General features: G+C 40.0%; 1 protein-coding gene across 3 annotated transcripts in view; it reads left to right on the forward strand.

Annotated features, from left to right (window-relative positions):
- THSD4 (thrombospondin type 1 domain containing 4) overlaps window positions 1-21,693 on the forward strand; it is a 268,563-nt gene that overhangs the window by 38,641 nt on the left and 208,229 nt on the right. For all 3 annotated transcript variants that reach the window (XM_040077771.1, XM_040077769.1, XM_040077770.1), the window contains exons 2-3: window positions 13,758-13,865; window positions 17,486-17,555. In XM_040077771.1, coding sequence (XP_039933705.1) covers window positions 13,837-13,865; window positions 17,486-17,555 — 99 coding nt within the window. In that variant the 5' untranslated portion in view covers window positions 13,758-13,836. The remainder of the gene's footprint in view (window positions 1-13,757; window positions 13,866-17,485; window positions 17,556-21,693) is intronic.

The following is a 21,693-nucleotide window of genomic DNA, read 5'->3' on the forward strand; positions in this document are numbered from 1 at the left end:
CAAGAGCCACTATCTCTTTTATTTAAAGCTCTGGTCTAAGAGCCAGTAAAGTCAAGGAAAAGATTATCGGCAACTTCAGTGTCTTTCAGATCAAGCCACTCCTATGTGATATCCTCTTGTCATTGGAAAGCAAGACCACTGGTTTCAGCTCTGAGTTTCCAGTGTTTTCTTTGACAGTACAAGAGTTAGTAACTTGTTCTTTAACTTCACAGGTTATACTTGATGTATAGTTGGTTCCAGGAACTGGAGCCTTTGGAAGTCTCGCTGGGCATCAAAACCATATTTAACTTACAGGACTTGGTAGATGAAATTCATCCTTTTGCAGAAGAGTCACTTGTTTGTAACTGTGATCCTGTATTCCCCTTCCTATATGACTGCTATAAACTCATGAGTTATATATAGCCATATGTGATTAAGTGTAGTGAGAAATACAGAAAACCACCAAAACCACCCTTTTTTCAATGTTATTTTTGTTGATTTAACTTTGCTTACTTATGCTTTTTTCCTAAACCCAAGCTTCTTAAAATACTAACGTTACTAAAAGAATAGTCCCTTTTAGTAAATCCAAGAGATAACTGCTGTGACAACAGAAGTTCCAACTTCTGAACTTTCAACTTCTGAACTTTCTTTATCTTTGGCTGGGTTGTACGGACCTCTTGTATCAAAATGGAGTTTAGCAGAGAAACCTGGTAGTGAGCAGACTGTCCCAGTTTGTCTCTGTTGATGAACAAGCAGGGCTGATGCAACACCTTGGACCTGGCTTGCCCAAGAGGTGGAGCAGGCTCTGTCCTTTGGGACTGCGTGGCCTGGTGAGATAAGAGAACAGGAGGAGAAGGCTTCCCAGTGTGTTGTTGGGAGCCTGAGGATACTGTCTGTAACACTGATAGAAGTACTGTGGTTTCCTGCTTGTTCCGTTCTGAGTCATGATATCCAAGTTGGAATGTGTTTTCTTTGCTCTGGTTTTGGGAAAAGGATGGATAAAGAAGCCCTTTTTAAAAGCCCTTCTTCATGAAACCTGCTTCTTGGTGAAAAACATCTGTTGTGCTTGGCCTTGCTGGATCAGCACTTGGATATATGTGAGCATGGATACTACTCCCCCAGGAGAAAATCGTCACTTGGCTACTTGAGTATTGTATGACTAAAATCTGTAATCCTGACTCAGGCGGATTCCCTTGATGCTCCCTTTGGATTAGCTGCAGAGAAGTGCATGGAAGGACAAACTTATCTCTAAATGGCAAATTCAGCAAAACTATTGCCACTAATCTGAGAGTAAATGTTGACTTGGAAAGTATTCAGATATCCTGGATTTTTTTCCACAGTAAAGGTGATTGCTGTAGTCCTGACTTGCTAACATCAAACCATTAGTTGGTTGTGCATTATACTTGTATTTTTGTTTGGTTATTTTTATCTAAAACATGTAGTTTCTACGAAAGTAAAAAAATAAATATTTTTGCTTATCAGATTGGCAAAAGAGAAGCAAGAGCCTGTCCAATCCCACCCTGCATTATTACAACAAAATGTCATCCCATGACACAAGCTGCCCAAAAGAGTGATAAATTGTTCGGAATGGATGCAATTACTTAATTTGGCAGAAATGAAAGCTCTGTCTCATTTTCTTGTAGCTCCGTGGAGCTGCATTCGCTGGGGAAGTGAGTGGGGAATAGTGGGCAAACCTCCTTGCAGATTTTATGGGGCTCTACGTGGAATTGAAGCACTTTATTAAACCAGCATATGAATAAGGATTTAAAAGAATACAGTGGGTTAACCATTAACTGTTAGTATTGTTCAGTTTTGTAGGCCCAGGAAATACTGTTCATGTGTTGAAACACAGGGGTTAAGGCAGGATGTCAGTTTTGATTTTTTTTTGTAGTGATAAACAGCCATTAAAATGTAATTTCTTATACCCCTTTTCTTCTTCAGGCATTGCGTGTACTCATTAATACATATTGCACACCAAAAAGATTGTCTCTTTTTCTTTCTTTCTTACTGCTCCCCTCCAGTTGAGAGATTTGCTCAGATTAAGGCAATTGGAGTACTTTGTTTCTTCCCATAGGAATGTTTACAGTGCAGGATCAGGTTCAGATTTATTACTTAGGCACTCACAATGCTGCTGTAATTAATCAGTTGCCATCAAGCTATACCTTCTGCCTGTATCTGTTGCTTGCCAAATTCATCACACCATGGCTGAATGCAAAGCGAGGGTTGTGAGCATGTTCAAAATTTAAATAATCATAACTAAGAATTATTTTAAACAAGAAAAAAATCCTTATACAGTTTTGAATCATGAGGGCAGGAAAGGGCTAAAATAGCTTTGCTGCTTTCATATTGTTAAAATTGGACAGAAACTGTCATTTTCTGATTTCTTTTGAAACATAGTGCTTGTGATTTAGTTGTGATTGTTTCTTTGAAAATTCAGAAAGGTGGGGTTTGTTTCTGCTTTTTGTTTTGCTGTTTTCTTAAAGTTATGTTAGAAGGGCTTTTCAAAACTCTTGGCTTTGCAAAATGCCTGTTTTCACAGACCATACAGATATTATGTTAAAACAGAGAGCACAGTGTGAAGCAGTGCCCAGAGTGATTCCATTCAAGTTGCATTCCTTTCAGCAAGTCTTCACCTATCTCCAACAGTGAGTACTCAAGTAGAAGATTAAAAGTCACTATATAAGACTGACTCTTAGCAGTTTGTGCAACAGCAGTAGACTCTGGTTAAAAAAAACCCAAAAACCCAAAAGACAGCATCTGAAATTTAGTCAACCCTTTTTTAAAAGATCACTCTCTGGCATACAGATTATATAAAGCAGCAAATGAAGTCCACAGTGGTCGGAAGAGTTACTTGGTTTCCTTTGCCAGTGTTTTGTAATAGGCTGTTCCTGTTGTTACGCAGATACAAGAAGTCTCACATTTACATTTTAAGTCCCTGTTTTTCAGTTGCAGACACATGGGAAGCACTAAGTGACGTCAGGTGAGGGTCAGTGTGCTGTAATAAGCTGCCCTCAAGCACAAATAAATTGAGGCTCTACTGCCAAGAGATGACCTTTGATTTCTTTTTACCTGATGCAATAAGGGCCTTATTCACTTTGCTTAGGCCAAGTCCCAGCCACTTGAATAGATTTTCTTGAGCAGGAGTAGTTATGAAAGTCCCAAAACTTGGTATAATTGTGGCAGAGATTTCTGGATTGTAGATGACTTTGACACACTGAATTAGATTTGGCTGTTATTGCGGTCAGAAGAGAGAAGTGACTTCATTGTGACTTGCACAGCTGCCAACTCTGAAACTACCACTATGAAGCACAGTTTCTAAGCTGTATCTGATTAACAGAGATAGTGAGCAAAGATGCTTATGTGTTAAAGCTTTTGTTATATACAGACAGAAAAGAATACCTTACTCTGAAATGTCAGTGGCTATAGATACAGCCAAAAAGCTGGACATGCTGTCAGTGACTGGGCCTGTATCGTGGTAGCCACACTTTCCCCTCTTGGTATCCTCCTAATCTGGGTACATTGTTAAGCTGTGAGGTACAGGGTCTCACTGAACTAAGTGTAATAATTTTGCTCAAACTTCTGTGTTGCAAGTATGTTGGGGCTGCCTTATTCAGAATAAAGTAGTGTGTGGCTAAATGGGGAGGCAGGATAGAGTCACCTCTTTACTATGTGGTGACTAACTGTACTGATGGTTTCCACCGCTTGATTAAAAAGGGGTTTTCTTTAATCCACTTTCTCTGCAAGCCCATACAGGAATTATAGGGAAGTATGGTATTTCTTACTGTTTTTTCTCTTCAACCCTCCTGGCTTTTGCAGATGTAAGAGTGGGTGCTTGTGTGCATTAGCTCTGGTGAATAACTTTTCAAGTAGCAAAGATGATTCAGTACTTTTAAAGTCAGACTACAGTCTTACTCCTACTCTCTAAGCAAACCTCTATTGGAAGCAGTATCGAGTTCACTTATAGGCTGAGAAAAACTCAAGACTAGAACCTGACCTGAAAAGGATGACTGGAAGTCAAAAAAGCATCTTTCTGACTTGTTTATGTTTTTTGAATAATGCTGCTAGCAAAGATGACAAGGGCTGTTGGTGATTCTGCAAGGTTGGATTTTTATCTGTCAGCCATAAACTCATTCTTCACAGGCCACTGGATGGCATCTTCCAAACTATGAATTTCCTAATAGGGAGATTTTAATCTGCAGCTGGTAAAAGGTTTCAACTTCCCTGCTCAGATTCCCTGCCCAAGATTCCTTGAATGTATGATTATCTTTGTATTTTTGTGTCAAGGACGGGTATCTCCTGTGGGAGTGTAGCAGTTCATGCAGTTTACATTAAATGGGCTGAAATACTAACTGTCATCTAGACCACCAGAGCACATGAGGCATAGCAGCAAGACAAGATTTGTAGGATGTCTAAAATCCCTTTCAAGCTGACAGGATAAGAATAAACAGCTCTGTCTCCCGCCACTTAAAGGATCTTGCAGTTCAGCTTTAAAATGCAGGAGGCTGAAGGGTTCACCACACGGAGGTATGATTGATACAAGCATTAAGATATTTCTGGAACCTGAACCAAATAAGAACTTCAGGAAAATTATATTCAGTGGCATCAGTCTCGGGGGTAGAATTGAAACTGTAAATTGTTTCTGGATTTCTGAACATAAGGATTTTACATTTCTTCTGCTGTGACTAATCATGCTAGATCTTAATTTCTCTTTCTTGAAAAGACACAATGATAGCTCTGTTTGTCATCTTTACTAATTAAAGCTTAGTAACTTAGTGTTTTCTCTTTTTTCTCAATTAACATCTTCTCACAGAAGAGAGATGCACCTCTGCAAATGTACCCCTTTTTGTGGTAAAGGCTTGGCAGCACAATTGGCATCTGATGCCACTCTCTTGGTTGCCAGTCCAGTTTTGGAACTGAACTATTTGTAAGATTCTATATATATCAAACCCAGCAGATAAACATATTGAATGTCTGTGTTGTTGTGCTGGAGACCTCATCTAAATTTTACTGTGGATGAAAGCTAAATAGACCTCTGTAAAACAGTTCTTCAGTGTGTTCCCTGAGTTTTCCCTGTATTTACTTGCATGCAGAATTTAATATTTGCAAAAGATGTACAAGATAGCTTATTGCCATCCTTCCAGCAGGGTGTCATAGATCCATTGATAGTTTATTGTTTCATGTTGGGTTGAAGTTCCCTGGCATTCTATTTCAAAATGATGAAAAAAATACTTAATTTCACAGTGCTCTTGCAAGATCTCTCATTAGGCCTATTCATCATTGTGTAGAAACATAAAAGAAAACAATAAATCTTCACATTCCATTGTTGCATTTCTGTACCAGTGTGTGGGGAGCCTCACATCAGAGAGAATTTTAATCAGAAAGAAGTTAGAATCTCATCATTCTTATAATATTATTTAATAACAAAGTGATTTAGACAGTCTTGTACAACTCATTCATTTCAAGATGTTTCAGGAGTCTAGATTCTGAAATGCACAATGTAGATGTGTAAGCTACATGGTGAACTGTTTTTCTGTCCATGATCTAGCAGTTTTCTGTACTTCCTCTTAAAAAATAAAACATCTAAGTCTTGCTCTTAGGTATATGACATTTCCTTGATAGTAACAGTTGATTTTTTTATGCTTTATTGAGCAAAGGCATGCTCAGCAGTTACCGGGATACCATAATAATCTCAGCCGTGTTTATTTTGGACATGTGTCACTTATTTTTCAGTGGCCCCTAAATTATATTCCCACACAGGTACCTACCTGAGAAGTTCTACATCCTTGTGTCTGGCCTCTGGTCAGTTGAAGCCTTGTGTTGCTCTCATGTACTGAAACTATTTAGCAGGGGTTTCGTGCCCCAATGATCCCAAATGCTAGAGGACAAAGTGTTGTTTGAAGGTTTAGGATGGTGCACCTCTGCCCCTCCCAGCACAGCACAGCACCTTCAAGCTGCTGCTCAGCTTTTGCCTGATAACTGAGTTGCAACACTGCTGTCACCTGAGCAGTGATTGATTGAAGTGAAGCCCAAGTCATGTAAGAATTGCATCATAGAAAGCAGAAATCTCCTTTTTTTGCCAAAATAAAGCAGTTTGCTGACTGCAGAAGAGGACTGAAGGGAAGAGGACTTTCATCATGTTTAGAGTCTATAACGAAAGCCCTGGTCACTTTTTCTTGGACGTTTGTTAGTACAAAATGTCTGTCAGTGGGTACCCCTGGTGTTTTTCCTTCCAGTTTTGGCGGCATTGAAATGTATGTTGAAACACTTGTCCTTGAAAACTTGTGTAGAAAACCATTTGATGAGTTATTTTGGGATGTGTGCCCACATCAATCTCCATTAGAGAAAGTACAGGAGCCAGTGGTCTGCAATGCAGCCCTGCACTGAAACACTGGGGATAGTCCTTGGTCTACCAAAGGAACAAGATATTGTTCCTTTGCTGCCAAACTGGAGGGGAGAGAGACTTGTTTGGTTGTGGCCTGGCATATCCATTTATACATGTATTTTATTTCTAAGTATATGGACTAATGAACATGGAATTGCCTTGCTTTTACCTACACTAACAATTAGGTTTGGGTTGAGTTTGTTTGGTTTTTTTCCAGTTCCCCAGACATGTTTTTTATCCCATTTATAGTTTAGTATATCAAGAATAATGCTACAGAAGCCCTTGGAGTATCTGGAGCTGAAGTTTGAAATTGAATCCCAAGGATATTTCTGCTAATTTCAATAGGATGCCTGTGTTGTATTTATAGGTACATGTTCCAGTTAGTAACTGTTCCTCTGCATAGAGTTTAACTTTAGAAGATTAAACATCTCTGATGATAGTGGATATGAATAGCTACCCAGAAGAAAAATGCCTAGTCATTCTTGACAAGTCTGTGTTTTCTCTGGTAACTGGAAGATACAAAGTGATCTCTCCCAAGGACTAAGAAGGCTTAGCTTAGCCATTGGAGGTTGGCTAACAAGTTTAAAAGTGCTTTGGTTTGACTTTTGCAGTGTCCCTGTGCTGAAACACTTCTATCCCTGTCTGCTGTGGCTAATGTAGGAATATTCCCAGAAAGCATTGTTATTTGGAGGTGTTACTTATGCAGAGAGATGGTTCCCACTGATACTCCAAAGAAAATATTTTGTTTCTGAATAAGCAAGCAATGATTGCAAATCTGCATCTCATACTGTCCTCCATGTTGTGTTCTGACACTGGTACCACAACACCTCAGAAATCATGCCAATAGAATGGAAAGAACTTTTACAAAGCTAATATTCTGAGACTGTATGTGTTCAGGTAATAGCTTGATAGAGACAATTTTTTTTTAAATTAAAAAAAAATTATTATGAGACCTGTGATATATTTAAGCCTTCCTCTACTGCTTAATTTCTTAGGAAATCACAGCTATGAAGTTCAGGATTTTTATATTGTTAGAAATGTTTCTGTGACTTCACAGAGGAATTGTTGACTCCTTTTACTGTCCTGTTACTGTGAATCAGCTCTAATTTATGGAAAGGGTAGTTTATATTAGTTTTTCTATTTGTGTTGGAGCAATGCAGAGAGTTAATCTATTTACCAGTGAATGAAACATTTCTTTCAGAGGGTACATTAGCAACAGGAACACTTGTTCTTCACTATAAATGATGTTGAACGTTGCCTAATACTTTAAAAATTATTCTCTGAGGCACAGCTTCCTATATTTTGTCCTTTCTTTTACTACATGGAGGATATTGATTCTTAGGAATGTATATACAACATTTCTTGAAAACCTTCTCATGGGAAGCAGTTTAAAAAAATGAAAAAAAAAAAATAGACTTGTGTCTGCCAGACAGACATTCTTTTTAAACAGATGGGTGAAAATCATGTTTCCTTTTTGCAAAAGGAAGGTATCTTCTAACTTCACAATAATTATGTAATATACATGATTTTTACATAATGAGAGGGGTGTCTCCCAGCTGCATTACTAAGAAATAGCTGATTATACTCCTGAAATATGTTGTGTTTTACTTTCCTTGTACATGTGCCTTCAATTAGCTTTGCTGAAATACTTGTTTTCTATGACCTTTTTAAACAGGGTGTGTTACAACTCTCTGAGTGAGGCTGGTGGGTCCTTGGTTTTCATGCAAAAGACAGTAGGTCCTCAGAACCACCAGTTAAGTGCCGCATTAACCAGGTCCTGAAAAGAGTGTAAGAAAAGTTAATTTTCTTTGACATGTTTAGAGGTAAATAAATTAGTATGGCTAACAGAGGCTCTAAGAAATTTCTGTTATTCCTAGTTGTTCTGAAATACAGTTATATGCCTTGCAATATAGGGTTCTACCTCCTAGCTTTTCAGACAACAATTAAATGTGATAGGGTTGGATGCCAAATAATGAGGTTACACGATTCTTCCACTGAAACGCAGACAAAAGGGCTGAACTTGTTAGCTGAGAAGCGACAGATTTGCTGAATTAAAGCTCTACAAACAGGACTGAAATACCCGAGTGGCCTCAGTGCTGTTGTTTTCTTGTGGGTTTGGGTGCCCCGTGCAGCAGCGCAGGCTCCCGAGCGGGCAGTGCCGCCGTCGCCCGGCCCGGCCCGCGCTGGCTCACCGAGCCACGGCCATGGATCCAGCAGCACCGGTACGGGTGTGAGCAGGAGCCACGGCCATGGATCCAGCAGCACCGGTACGGGTGTGAGCAGGAGCCACGGCCATGGATCCAGCAGCACCGGTACGGGTGTGAGCAGGAGCCACAGCCATGGATCCAGCAGCACCGGTACGGGTGTGAGCGGGAGCCACGGCCATGGATCCAGCAGCACCGGTACGGGTGTGAGCAGGAGCCACGGCCATGGATCCAGCAGCACCGGTACGGGTGTGAGCAGGAGCCACGGCCATGGATCCAGCAGCACCGGTACGGGTGTGAGCGGGAGCCACGGCCATGGATCCAGCAGCACCGGTACGGGTGTGAGCAGGAGCCACGGCCATGGATCCAGCAGCACCGGTACGGGTGTGAGCAGGAGCCACGGCCATGGATCCAGCAGCACCGGTACGGGTGTGAGCAGGAGCCACGGCCATGGATCCAGCAGCACCGGTACGGGTGTGAGCAGGAGCCTTGGCCATGGCCCAGGGGATGGCCTTGTTTGTGCAGCACACTTACTGCACTCCCTGCGCGTGAGATTTTAGGCAAAGAAATGAAAACTGGATCTTGATCAAGCTTATGTTGGAGACAGGCACTGAGCTGTCTTGGACTGCAGTATTTCTGGGCACACCCAGAAGGAGAACCTGAAAGTTCTCAAAGCATTTAGAATAAAAAAGAAAGGTAACTGCAGGGTTAGGTGGAGTAACTTGCTGTTTTTGTTTCAATAAAATGTTTGCTCCATGTAAGCATTAGAACTTTTCATCAGATTTAATGCTAGATTTCTCTTTTATGCAGCTTTCAGAGACAAGTGTATGTTTAATGTAGTTAATGAATATTTGAAGAGATTAAAACTCTAGTGGTAAGTGTCAACAGCTGCAGTTCAAGCTGTTGGATGTATGCACAAATTATGTAGCTAGATAAACCTGGCAAACTGTGAGCGCTTTATCAAAGTCTTGCAAATGTAGTGAATTTTGGATGCAATCCAAAGGACTTGCACTGAACATGATTTAATAGATTTGAACAACTAAACCAACAGATACAATATACTTTACCAATGTGCAAGGCAACAGATTCAAAGGCAGTCTTAAAGGGTGTAATATTCTCTTTAAAGTGTTTCTAGTTATTCTTTATTTATGATTCCTTCCCAATACCCCCAAAAACAAACAAATAAACAACAAAATTAGAACTTTTCTTATCAGAAACATGATTTTGGAACAATGCTAACTTTCATAGCTGCCTCAAATTGCCATTGTCAGTAGCTGGCAAGATACATAATCTGACCAAAAAGATAGATGCTGAAGGAAATTGAAGTTGGCTTCCTATATATGTAAGTCACCAAGGTAGAAGAGGCTAAAAGCTCAGAGCACTTCTGAACTTAGTTGAGTTAGCTTATGTTTCTATATGATGAATCTCACATTCCTGTTGTGAGTTAAAATAGAGGGTCTTGGATTGTTTAAGTAGACTCTGTACACATGCACATGCTCAGGAATTTCTGTTACAGTAAATAGCTAGATGCAGATGGATGTATGTGTGTTGATAGGACTTACAAGTAGTATAGATTGATGCTAAAATGGCATAGGAATTCATGGAAGTGAAATACCATCCACTCACAATACACAAAGGGTACAGTCACATGAACAGCCACATGTGAGTGGTCCCATGATAATTAAGAGGTTAGGATAAGGTTGGCTCTCTGTGAAATTTCAAACCTCTTAGTAGGAAGACGTTTCTTGAAGTTAATTAGCCAAAGGGTAACCCTTACCTTTGACTTCCTAGAACTTCCTTCTTCTTTTCTAAACTTTCTGCACAATATCTGTGGTGTCCGTCCAGATAATTCTGTGTATTGTGTCATTTAACTATTTGAGAAATCTTTTTTTCTCCTTATCAGCAAATTTCTGTGATTACCTATAAGCCTATTAGATTATTTTTTTACTGCCGTTACCCATCCCCACTCCTTTTTGAAATCTCCATTACAAATTAGTATTTTTATTTTCTAATGTTAGAAAGGGTCTGGGTAAATGTCAGTAAATACCACATTAAGGGATGGTTATGATTGTCTTGTTGCTTGGTAGGATAACTGCTGAGGCTGGCAGCAGCACTTGGAAGATGTTAAAACCACTCACATGCAGTGTGGAAGGGGAGGAGACTTTAAGCAGGCTCCTTTAATCATTTCTGTGACCCAATGCACATTTGATTATATGCAATGAAGCTCCTCTCCCTTTGATTGTCATCCGTGGTCCTGGAGAGGTTTGTGTTCTCTCCCATCCTGTGGGGCGGGTTGGTTAGTTTGATTGGTTTTCTGGGAGGGCTGTGGTTTGTTGTTGTTGTGGTGGTGGTGTGGAGGTGGGGTTTTTTTGTTTTTGTTTGGGTTTTTGTTTGTTTGTTTGTTTGTTTTTTGTTTTTATTTTGTTTAATTCCACCCAGTTTCACAGATCTTGTTTTCATCCAGCTTGGAAGCAAAATAGGGAAGACTGCTGAAATGTCAAATATTTTAATGCAGTGGAGAAAGTCTTGCTGACTCTGTGAAGTAGAGGAGTGTGGGTTGTTCCAGTTGAAAAATCAATATCTATTCTGCTTTATGCAGGGTTACTAGAGAGTTTTTTTGCTAGAAAGGTCTATAGTGCTTTTCAGCCCCTTCTGGGAAGGCAATTTGACTTTTACAATGCAGGACTGACCAAGCACAAGTACACCTCATCAGGCTCTTGAAAGTTTCCCTGCCAAATTCATGTTATTCAATCCCAGTGTTAACTGTGTAGCCATTTCAGTTACTCATTTTGCCCTGGATCTTCTGGAGGGAAAATGATTGTCACGTTTGCACATTTTCATATCAAAGACACCACTGCCAAAATGACATGCCTTTCAGTAGGCTGTAAGCACCTAAGCTCTTAAATAATCTGGAAAATAAGCTCTTAAAGTCACTAAAATATTTAGCAGTTTTTACACTATGTGCTACAAATGATACTTCAAAAGAAATGCATCTATGAGTTGCAGTAAGAGGTGTTTTGAAAAAGGCATTGAAGTGCAGTTGAAAGCAGAGTTAATAATGCAACCTGCCATTGACAATGAAGATACAAATGAACTGAAAAAAATTGAAAACATATGCATTGACTTTAGGCACTCTTTTTAAGAACAGTCTCCAGAAACACTCAGGGTCATTCTCTTGTTTCTTTGCGAGACTAGATCTATCATATTGTCTTTCCTGTTTTTCAAATGAGGTACAGTTTATAGAAGGGATTAGTGGAGTGTACATTGCTTTTTTGGTGTTTTTGTACCCCGGAGCAGTGCTCTTTTGAGGCTGTGTCACTCCATACAAGGTTGTTGGATGAAAAGATTATCTTGGAGTGAAAAATCTGAAAGCGAGTACATCTGGAAAAAAACCCCAAGATGATAAGAACTTGAAACCATGTTGGTTACAATCCATGTTACAGGCAAGATTCTCCGTCTTCAATAAGTGACATAAACAACTATTGCCTCAGTATGCCTGGTAATGAAGAGTCAGGTCTTAGGCAGTGAGATATTTGTTTCCTTCTCAGTTCAGAATTTTTAAGTCCTGTGTTAGGGGATCTGTCTAAATGCCTGGTGGTGGTGCTGGATGTGTGGACTTGCCAAATGTTTAAAGGGATGCAGTTTTTACTGAATGTGCTAAAATCTCAAATGGTGGGAAGTGTTGCAGATCTAGACTAAAAATCTGTTTTCAGAAGTGCTTCCCATCTTATAGCAAGCCAATTTTACGGTGTTAAGCAGAGAAAATGGTGAATAAGTTTGAGAAAACCTCTTAGATCTACTGACAACCGTGAAACTGCAGGAGAGGATGAAGTTTCAGCCTTAGTGCTTTCTTCCTCAGGACTAACTCAAAACTGTTACATACAGAACTTTTGTTGTGATACTTTCCCAGATACTCACCTTTTAATGCCTTCCATTTAAAAAACTAAACAATCAAAGTGTTAATCAATGTTGTAATTCTCTTTTGAAGGTGTTACAATTATTTTGGGTTTCCTAAACCAAATTTGTTGTTTGATTTTTAGGAGAGGATATGGAATATTTAACCTGTCCAGTTGCCTGCAAACAATCTGCATTTTTGTAGCAGCAGGATCTGTAATTTATCTAACACATTTCTTACATTCTTGTCAGTCCTGTCCCATTCTAGGCAGTTTTCAATTATCTGGCTGTCTGACAGAAATTGAGAGCTCTTTATCTGTGAACAGCAATGTTCTCTTGTTTCTCTTCACTCCACTGCATTTCAACACGTAACCACTTGTAAAGGGAAAGATACAGACAGTGGTTGACCAGGTTTTGAAATGTATGGATTTAGGTTCAGTTTTAATCGTGTTTTATTTCCTCTTTTCCTCCCTCCTTGCCACTCTCCCACCAGCCCTTCTGATTTATGCTGTATCTCCTTACTGCAAGGATCTCTTTCCCAGCTGAAAATTCTGGTGCATTTTAGATGCCCAATATATGATTAGAAATTTACTAAAATAAGAACTTCCCAGGTATCTGAACATTTGAGATTATTTACAAACAAATGAAAGTGTGCTTAGGTAATCTTCCCAAAGGCTGGTAGGGTTTCTTTGTGTTCACAGTAGCTGTGATGCACTGATAGTACTTAGAAATAAGGATCAGTTAAATTTATATTTAGAATGCTGTTTAACGCCAGATTTCCTCTTTGACTGTGGGCAAGGCATTTAACTTCATTGTGAGTAGGTCTTCCATCGGTAGCAGAGGTAACAACACCGCTCTTCAGGCTTTTTCTGCAAACTGTAAGCATTCACAGAGTCATCCTTGCATTGCTCACAAAATGCAGAGTGTATTAATAATATTATGTATTATGAATTCTATTTCCACAAAACTTCAAATGAGGTTGTTTGCTTTATTGTTATACAAGTGACATGCCAGGAATGTAAATTAAAAAGGCAAGTAAGTCTAACATCAGATTTGCCTTCTTGGGAATCAAACCAAGATTTTGCATCCCACAGTATTTCTGCAGAGCACTTTGGTCATATTGAAATCCTGTTGCAAAAACCGGCGTGTGTACAGTTTATTCCTGTAACATGCACTGGATACTCACTTTGAATTGCTGTAAAGTCCCAAGAATTGAAGTAGAGATGATTAATGTAGGTCTGTATCCTCGAAAATACTGAATAAGCAGTGTTAATTGTTTTTTTCCTTTATTTTTATAGGATTTGTGTGTGATTGTCATTGTGCTGTACCACAGTGAAGAAATATTTTCCACTTCAAGATACCTTGCATTAAAAGATCATGGTAGACAGTTTAATAGTTTCTTTGAGGTAAGTGATGCAATAAAACATTTAAAATCTTATTTAATATGCTCTTAACACACTGCAGTAAATTTCCATTTGGTGGTCTCTTGCCCTGCTGTTAAAAGTGTCTGTATCGTAGGAGGGTAAATAGAAATCTTGTCCCAAGACCAAATTCTCAAGTATATGCATACCAGACATAGCATTCTTTGGTGATAGTGAAAAAAAGAAAGTTCTCAGTGTTTGTTCATGCTTCGAGCATCTGTCAGTGTGTGCCAATGTGATGGTCTATGTTACTGGAAAGTTCCTGTGTTTTTTGATGAGGCTGTACAATTACAGTCACCGGGCTTGAATTGCTGATTTACATGTTTTAGTACCTGTGCTGCAATTCATTCACGGATTTGTCTTACACATTCCTGAAACAGTTTGCCAGTGGGCAAACATAGGAGAGACCTTTCAAACAGCTTTCCTAACAAAGGGAACATTCAGCTGTTTCTAAGCTGGTCTGTCTGGTTCTGTCCTGTCCTTGGGCGAGCAGATTGAGAGCAGACAGGCAGCCCTGATGCCACGCAAACACAGGCTGACCTGCAAAGAATGACAGCCGAGTGCTCTGTCTTTGGGATGGAGTTACTGTGACACCTCTGCTCCAACCTCGCTTCTCCTGAGCTTGGGACATCAATATTTGAATTGCAAGATGACCTGCATAGCTCCTCCCAAGCTGTCCCAGACTTGGGCTGTTAGCAGATTTGGGAGGAAGTTGGGAATTTGAGACAGGGGCCACACTGCACTAGTCAGTACTGATCACCTGGGCAATCCACACTTGGCCATAATATTCCTCCATAAAATGTAGCTGCTAAGGGCCAGCAACACGTGAGAGATCTGCTTTGGTACCCTCTAGCTTAATTCATGCAGAGCTAACACTCACTGCACTGACTAGGAAGAACTCTGAGAGGTGTTCCTAAATGAGGTGTTAAATTGCAAATTTTTTCATGCTACTCCTACAATAGACCTAACATTGCTTTGCTTTGTGCTTGTGCCTTCCCCTCTTCCCCATACTTTTATTTATGTTTATATTGTATGTTTTTCATACTGCTGGCAATTGGTGTTGCCAGTAAAAGGAAGTGAGACAGTTTAAAGTCTGACTGTGCTACAAACTGAGTGCTTGGCTCCAAACAGTGCCTTACCTGTGAGAGCAGGGGCTGTACCAGCAAGGTTCTTGGAGGCCTGAGTAATACAGCCACCAATCTGCTGCAGCTGGTACCTCACCTGCTCAGGTATACTTGAAAAGTTTTGCCTTATTTTGAGAAGCACTTGTTCTTTCTGGCTTTTGTGCACTGTGAGAATACCTGAACCAAGCCCACTGAAATTGGAGAAGCCTATTTTTGTAGCTTGGGAGGCTTAAAGTTAATCACGCATGTCAAATAAAAAAGCCTAGTCCAGAGAAGTTAGCCAAAGCAAGCTGCTGAGGGAAATAACATTAAAAAAATTAAATTGCCACACACTGATTTGAAGCTAGGGGCTTACTTCAGTATAGCTTAAGTATTCCTGGCAAATTCCCTGTGTGTTTGAAATAGTAGCTCGATACCATTGTTTCTGACAGATCCAATTGCAGATACAGAAGCATATTTAAAATCTGTCTTGGTTGTCCTTGAGCCACATACATACAGAAGGTGATTGAAGTGCAACCTCCTTAAAGAATGGTCAGGAAAAGCCTGGCACAGAGTAATCACATATATACTAAAAGTTTGCATTTTAGAACTGAAAACTTTAATCTGGTAAATAATTTGCTTTGAAGATTACAGTTCTCAATCAGCTCAGAACTCACAACCTTGTGCATGATTTCAGAAGAATTTACACATGGAAATCTGTAGACTGCCAGACTGATCAGAAAAATCCTGTCCTGTTGAGGATGAAAGCATTCATTTCCTTATGGAAAGACTGAACTTTCTTTCACATGCTCTGAGGGATTATAGGGAGCAGAAGCCATAAGGGAGCAGGGATGGTTAGGAAGGTTCTGAGAAGGAAGTTAAATATAATTTGCAGAGGATGGAGGCTGGGCCTGTCAGACACTGCACTCCACCTACTTAGATGCTTGTCATTTTTCATTGAGAAGACTTGGGAGAGCACTTAAACATTTAGAAAGGAGATAGGCAAGTGAACTGAAGACAGACTTGATGCTGTAATTTTGCAGTTTGGAGGTCTGAGTTCTATTTCTGCCTTTGATTTCAGGAGTGACTTGCAAATCAGTTTATTCATTTGTGCCTTTGGCTTCCATGTACCGCTGTGTGATTGGGCTCTGCTCTGAACTGCAAGTTTTGACTTCTGCTGTGATTTCTTTATAGTGCCTTACACTGGCTCTGATTTCAGCCACCTCCTCTGTATTTTGTTTTATCACAAATGATAGCTTTGTGAAATACCAGACTTACCTCTAGCACACTTTTTAAAGGGCTTCTTTTTTTTTTTTTCCTAAATTGATGTGGCAATAAAGAAGTAATGACTTTTTCTAACCTTTAACTGGTTTATTGCTTTGATAGAGCAGGGCGTAGATGGTGAGGTGATGATAGGACATGTGCAATCAGTACTTATCTAATGGTTCCTTTTGCAGTATATTAGCAAGAACAAACACAGAAAACACAAGATAAACATTCTCCCTAGCAGAAGAATATTTCTATTGGTGGTAATTAAATGCTTAGTATTAAAAAAACCCCGTTTCTCTTTAGGAGGTCTGTCTCAGAAAATACCTGAAACAGTAAGAAATATATAAAGGGTTGCTGGGTAGGGAGTAAAGGAAGGAGCTGTGATTAAGAAATGCACACCTGGGTTTTGTCTGGTCCATTAGTCTGCAGTTGTATTTTGTATCCAAATCCATCAGTTTTACTTCTACATTGAAATTCAGCGAATCATTAGCAGCTTTCCTCCTTACAGTGGGTCTGAAGCATACTCTTTGTAGACTGGAAAGTCAGACTCCTGGTACAAAGATGCCTTGATCCTATTTGCCATACCTGCCCATGTTTTCTGGTGAAGGGGCTTGTTAGGAGACAAACCAGTCTCTGTTGCAAATTACAGCAAACAAAAGACTGAGCTAACTGTGCCTAAGTTGTAACAGGCTCCTAGGAGTCACTGCAGTGGTGAGGCTTGACAGAACAGTTTGTTTGGGCTTGGTTCCCATGATGACTCCTTTCAGGCTGAAGATGTGGGGACTGTGGTGAGGCTTGGCTGCTTATCTTGAGTCTCTGCTGGGTTGTGTTCACAGCTTTCCATCTTCTGTGCCCATTAGGTTATTCAATTTCCACAAGTGTTAGGCAGCTGGGGAAGAACCTATTTTCTGTTTCCTGTGTGCTGGAGGTGGAGTGTTCATCTGTAAAATGAGGAGCCAGAGCTAGAAGCAGATGTGATCCACAGATGGGTGAATTCTTACTTGGCACTTTAGAAAACTTGCAAAGCATATGTCAGTTCATACATTCAGGTATGAGCCTGCTGTGAACAGAATCTGATAAGAAGATTTCATACAGTTTAGTGAGTGCTTTGGTTAACAGTGATGTTCAAGTGTTTAGATCTTTTCTTGCAGTGTGAAGCCCTGTATGATGTTGTAGATGTGTGGTTTGGATTAGTGGTAATTATCTGTTCTGTTTCACTGTTTGCCTTTTCAGACTTCTCAGTTCCCTAGCTGTGCTGGGATTTCAGTTTGTCATCCCACAGTCTTCAATTGAACACAGAAAGGTAAGCATTAGAAACATTCAGACTTTGTGTACTGAAAGGTAGATGTGAAAACATTAGAGTAAGATGTGTAAAGCAATGCAATCTGAATAAACTTCTGGGAATAAATGGCTTCTCCTTGTGCATATGAGGGTTTTGGTTTCTTTGGGGGGTTTTTTGGGTTTTTTTAGTAAATATACAGATGTTTGAAAGGGCTCATCATGGTTAATTAGCTGAGTAATTGTATGGAGTATTATAGGCCACAAATAATTACTAAAGCTTTGGAGCATATTCATCATGTAAGACATGGAATAAAGAGTTCCTGTGAGTGAGAGCAGACATGGAGTGAGTAGAGAACCACCCAGTTGCTCATAGGAACCTCTTTCTCATGTAGAGATAGAAATGTCTGAAACAGAAGCTGGACCCAAACCACTCTGTCACTATTCAAATTGCTAGAGATTGGAGCTGGAAACTGCTGGAATTTCCTGTTGTGCTCTTGTGGATGGTTCACTCATCCTAGACGTTGGCATCTCTAAGAAGCCTGCACACTTTCCATCCTGCTCAGCATTAGTGAGATTTTGGCTGGAATCCTTGGGTCTTTGCATGCTTTTCAGGAAAGTAGTGGACAATCTGGAGGGAAACAGAAACAGCAGGGATTGTCTTTAAGAGATTTTAAAATCTTACCTCTGAGGGAAGTTTGAACAAATTCATACTGTTTATTCTAAAGATTGGAAGACTGGTGCTGGAGGCAGATATAATCTTCAAATACTTTTGAGTACTAAAAAGAAGGCTGGTTTTTCTGTTTGGTGGAGCAGATGAAAAGAAATAGATTTAAACTGAGGCAAAGGAAATGTAGGTTTGACATTAGAAAAAACTTGTCATTGTAAGGACATAAAGAAGATTATATTGACTGAATAATATTTAGAATTTCCATGATGTAGGTCTCTGTGAATGTGTTGGACAAATGTTTATCAGGAGCAATGTGCAGGTGTTGCTGATTCTGCCACAGACCGAAGCAAGACACCCCTTGAATGCTGTTCTGTCTCTTCACACTCATCACATTCACTTCATATCAATGTTATTCTCATATCTTAATATCTATTTGTATCTCCTATCTATTGGTATTCAAACACAACCAGTTAATTATTGAAGGTATCAAATTACCTGTTTAAAAACAAGTTGGCTTTTAACTATAGATATTTAAATAATAATCCAAGATGTGTGTTTTTTTTAAACTATACTGTTAAAAGGAGATAAAAGGCAAGTTTGCAAGGTGTGCTTTTTTTTATGTGCATATGCCACTGTCTTTAGGGTAAAAAGTTATCTGGACAATAGCCTCATAGGTGTGGACTAGAAACCTGAAGCTGTGTGATTGTCAGAGTTCCAGAAGCACGAAGAAGTCCTATTAACTCTTTGTGCAGCTTATTTGTAAGACAAGTTAAACGAGGTCAATAGTGATGTTGTCTGAAACCAGCACAGTCCAGTCTGCAGCAAGCTGTCCAAGCTGTCCTACTCGAAACTGCAGGACAATTTAATATTTTTGCCCATCTTCCATCTCTTCTCTTTTGTTGTGCAGTTGAGATGGTCGGGCTGCTGCTCTGGTTTCAGTACTCTGTCTGATTAGACATTCTTTTGTAACACTGACCGTGGAGAGATACTTCAGTCCAACTTCCAAATGGCCTTAGGGGGAATAAATCTACTAACTAAAATAGAGTAACTCAGAGAAACAATTGCTTCATTCTGGGAAGCCCCGGAATTAATTTAGATAAAATCAGATTCTTTGTTTCCAATTGAATGAGAAATGCCACGGGTCTGGAGTGTGTTCTATACTAGTTCAAGGGACTTTAGGGCATGGTAACCACCTTAGAGACTCCCTTTTTACTGAGAACAAGGCACAAGTTTCCTAGTGACAATCTCACAGCCCCAAGGCTGCCTGTCATTCTCAGCTCTTACCCTCAGGGGGAGGATTCTATTCATGCCAAACTGTGTTTAGACTGGAACTCTGTATTTATTGCACTTCTCACAAACCTTCTGCCCCACCTATAAGCTCCAGACAAGAGGGGCTGTTAGTAACTCTGAAGGCCAAGTCAGACATGTTTCTAAATGTGAGCTCTCAGCTTTGTAGCTCTGGAAGTTCTTTCTTTCTTGTCCTGCAGTAACCCCAGCATATATTTGCTGACATCTCCCGTGTGTTTCTGGACAGATGTCTCTGCTGTTTGGCAGGGTTCTTTCTATATGTGAGGAGGTCAGTTGTGCAGAAAAAAAGAAAGGGAGAGGAAGAGGGATTTGATGAACAATTTTAACAAAATAGTGATTCATGAAAGTGGTGTTTGCTAACTTTCATATACACACTCAAAGTGTACAGTACAGGGAATCAAATAACTAGAGCTGAAGTCGAATGAAACATTGAATCATACCCCAATTCTTTGTGCTTATTTTGCATTAAGCTAAGCATGGCTGATGCTTGAACCTGCAGTATTGGAGAATGCATGGAATCTGTGTTGTGCATCCTGCATAGGGTTATTTTGCCTCTATAGACAGGGAAATAAAATCAGAGAACTAGATTGGGATATTTGGCTAAGTAATTCATTTAAATATTTCTAAATAGTCTAGATTTTTTTCTTACACTAAAGGTTTCAGGAAAACTAGGTAAAACCCAGGACAATCCCCAGAGCAGTTGATGGAAATCCAGCTGTAAGTCTAGGCACCTACAGTTCCTCTGAGATGCTGTTCTTTTAGGACTTGATTTTTATTATGTGGAAGCAGTGTCAGGATTTATGTTTATAAGTTTTGCATTGGGGACGTACAATACTGTTAAAGAATTTTGGGCCTCTTTGGGCTCAGTGTAATTTCTTTCTGCTGGCTCAAAATTAAAGAAGAAATAAACTTGATGCTATCTCTGTCAGACACACAATGTTTCTATGAAAAGCAACTATTTATCAAGTGAATGTGACTATACTCGCAGAATCAGAGATTAATGTGCTTTGGGGTGTGTGTTGGGATTTGTTGGTTTGGGGTTTTTTGGCTCTTTTTTCTCCTCTCTCTTGTGTTGGATTCAAATATCTTTGTGGAGGGGTCATCACTGCTAAGTCGAGAAACACAGAACAGCATCCGGGATCAGAAGCAAGAGCTGAGGGAAAAGTGGAACAGGGAAGGAGAAGGTGGCCAAGATCTCCCATTTGGTCACGGTGAGCAGTTTGAGGAGTTCAGCTACTTGAACACACTCTAAGAGAGTACAATGTGAAGCAAGTCTGCTATATCCTTCAAACACTGGAGGAAACTGGAGTAAGACAAAGTAGTGGATATCTAAGTTTGGCTTTTGGCCAGTCACCAGGACCAAAGCCCAACAGCTGTAAGGAGCGCCCTGGGACCTCCACCACAGCTGGTCACCACCTTGCTTTTAAATAAGCTCCAGAGCAGAGGCTTGGAAGGGAGGGCTGTGTTCTTCCTTGCAGTCCAGGCAAGGTGAAGCTGTGCCCTACGGTCAGCAGTGACTCAAGTGTGTAACTTGTCAGGATTTGCTGAGCTGAACTCAGCTCTTGCTGCCAGAGCCACAGCAAAGTCACCGTGGTCTGGCTGGGCTGTGTAACTAAACTGGAGAGGCTAAGTCACTGTGCATTTGCACAGCTACTGTTCCTTTGCAACAGATGGTTCCAGGTGTCACCCCTTTTTTTCTGGGAATGGTTTTGTTAATAGGATAACTGCTGTCCACTATGGTTGTGTTTTCATACACATCACTTGTATAAAACACTTCCACCTGCAAAGGAGTCCATATTTCTCTTGCAGTTTTTCACCGGTCAGTGTATCTGCTTGACTTAAACTGTACAGATATTCATCTGCTCCTTTCATAACCTTTGGTAAAACAGAATCTTTCTAGCTGATGATGTTGCTGTTCTCATTGCAGTAATCCTTAGGAAACAGGAGACCTGATTTAGACCATGGCAAGACTTTTCCTTTAAAATTAGCCTTTTAGTACAACACAATATTTAGAACAGCTGAGAGTATTTTCTTGCTATCTCTGTAGTGTTACTAATTCCCTGTCCTTGATGTTGTGGATTAAAGTGGTTAGGAAATAAAATTCATCTTTGTCTGGGGAAAGGAGACATAATTTCATGTGAATGTACTCTTGGAAGAATCAAGGCCAATGTTTTTGTTGTATTTA

Source organism: Hirundo rustica, chromosome 13 (genome assembly GCF_015227805.2).
Source record: "Hirundo rustica isolate bHirRus1 chromosome 13, bHirRus1.pri.v3, whole genome shotgun sequence".
NCBI lineage: Eukaryota > Metazoa > Chordata > Aves > Passeriformes > Hirundinidae > Hirundo > Hirundo rustica.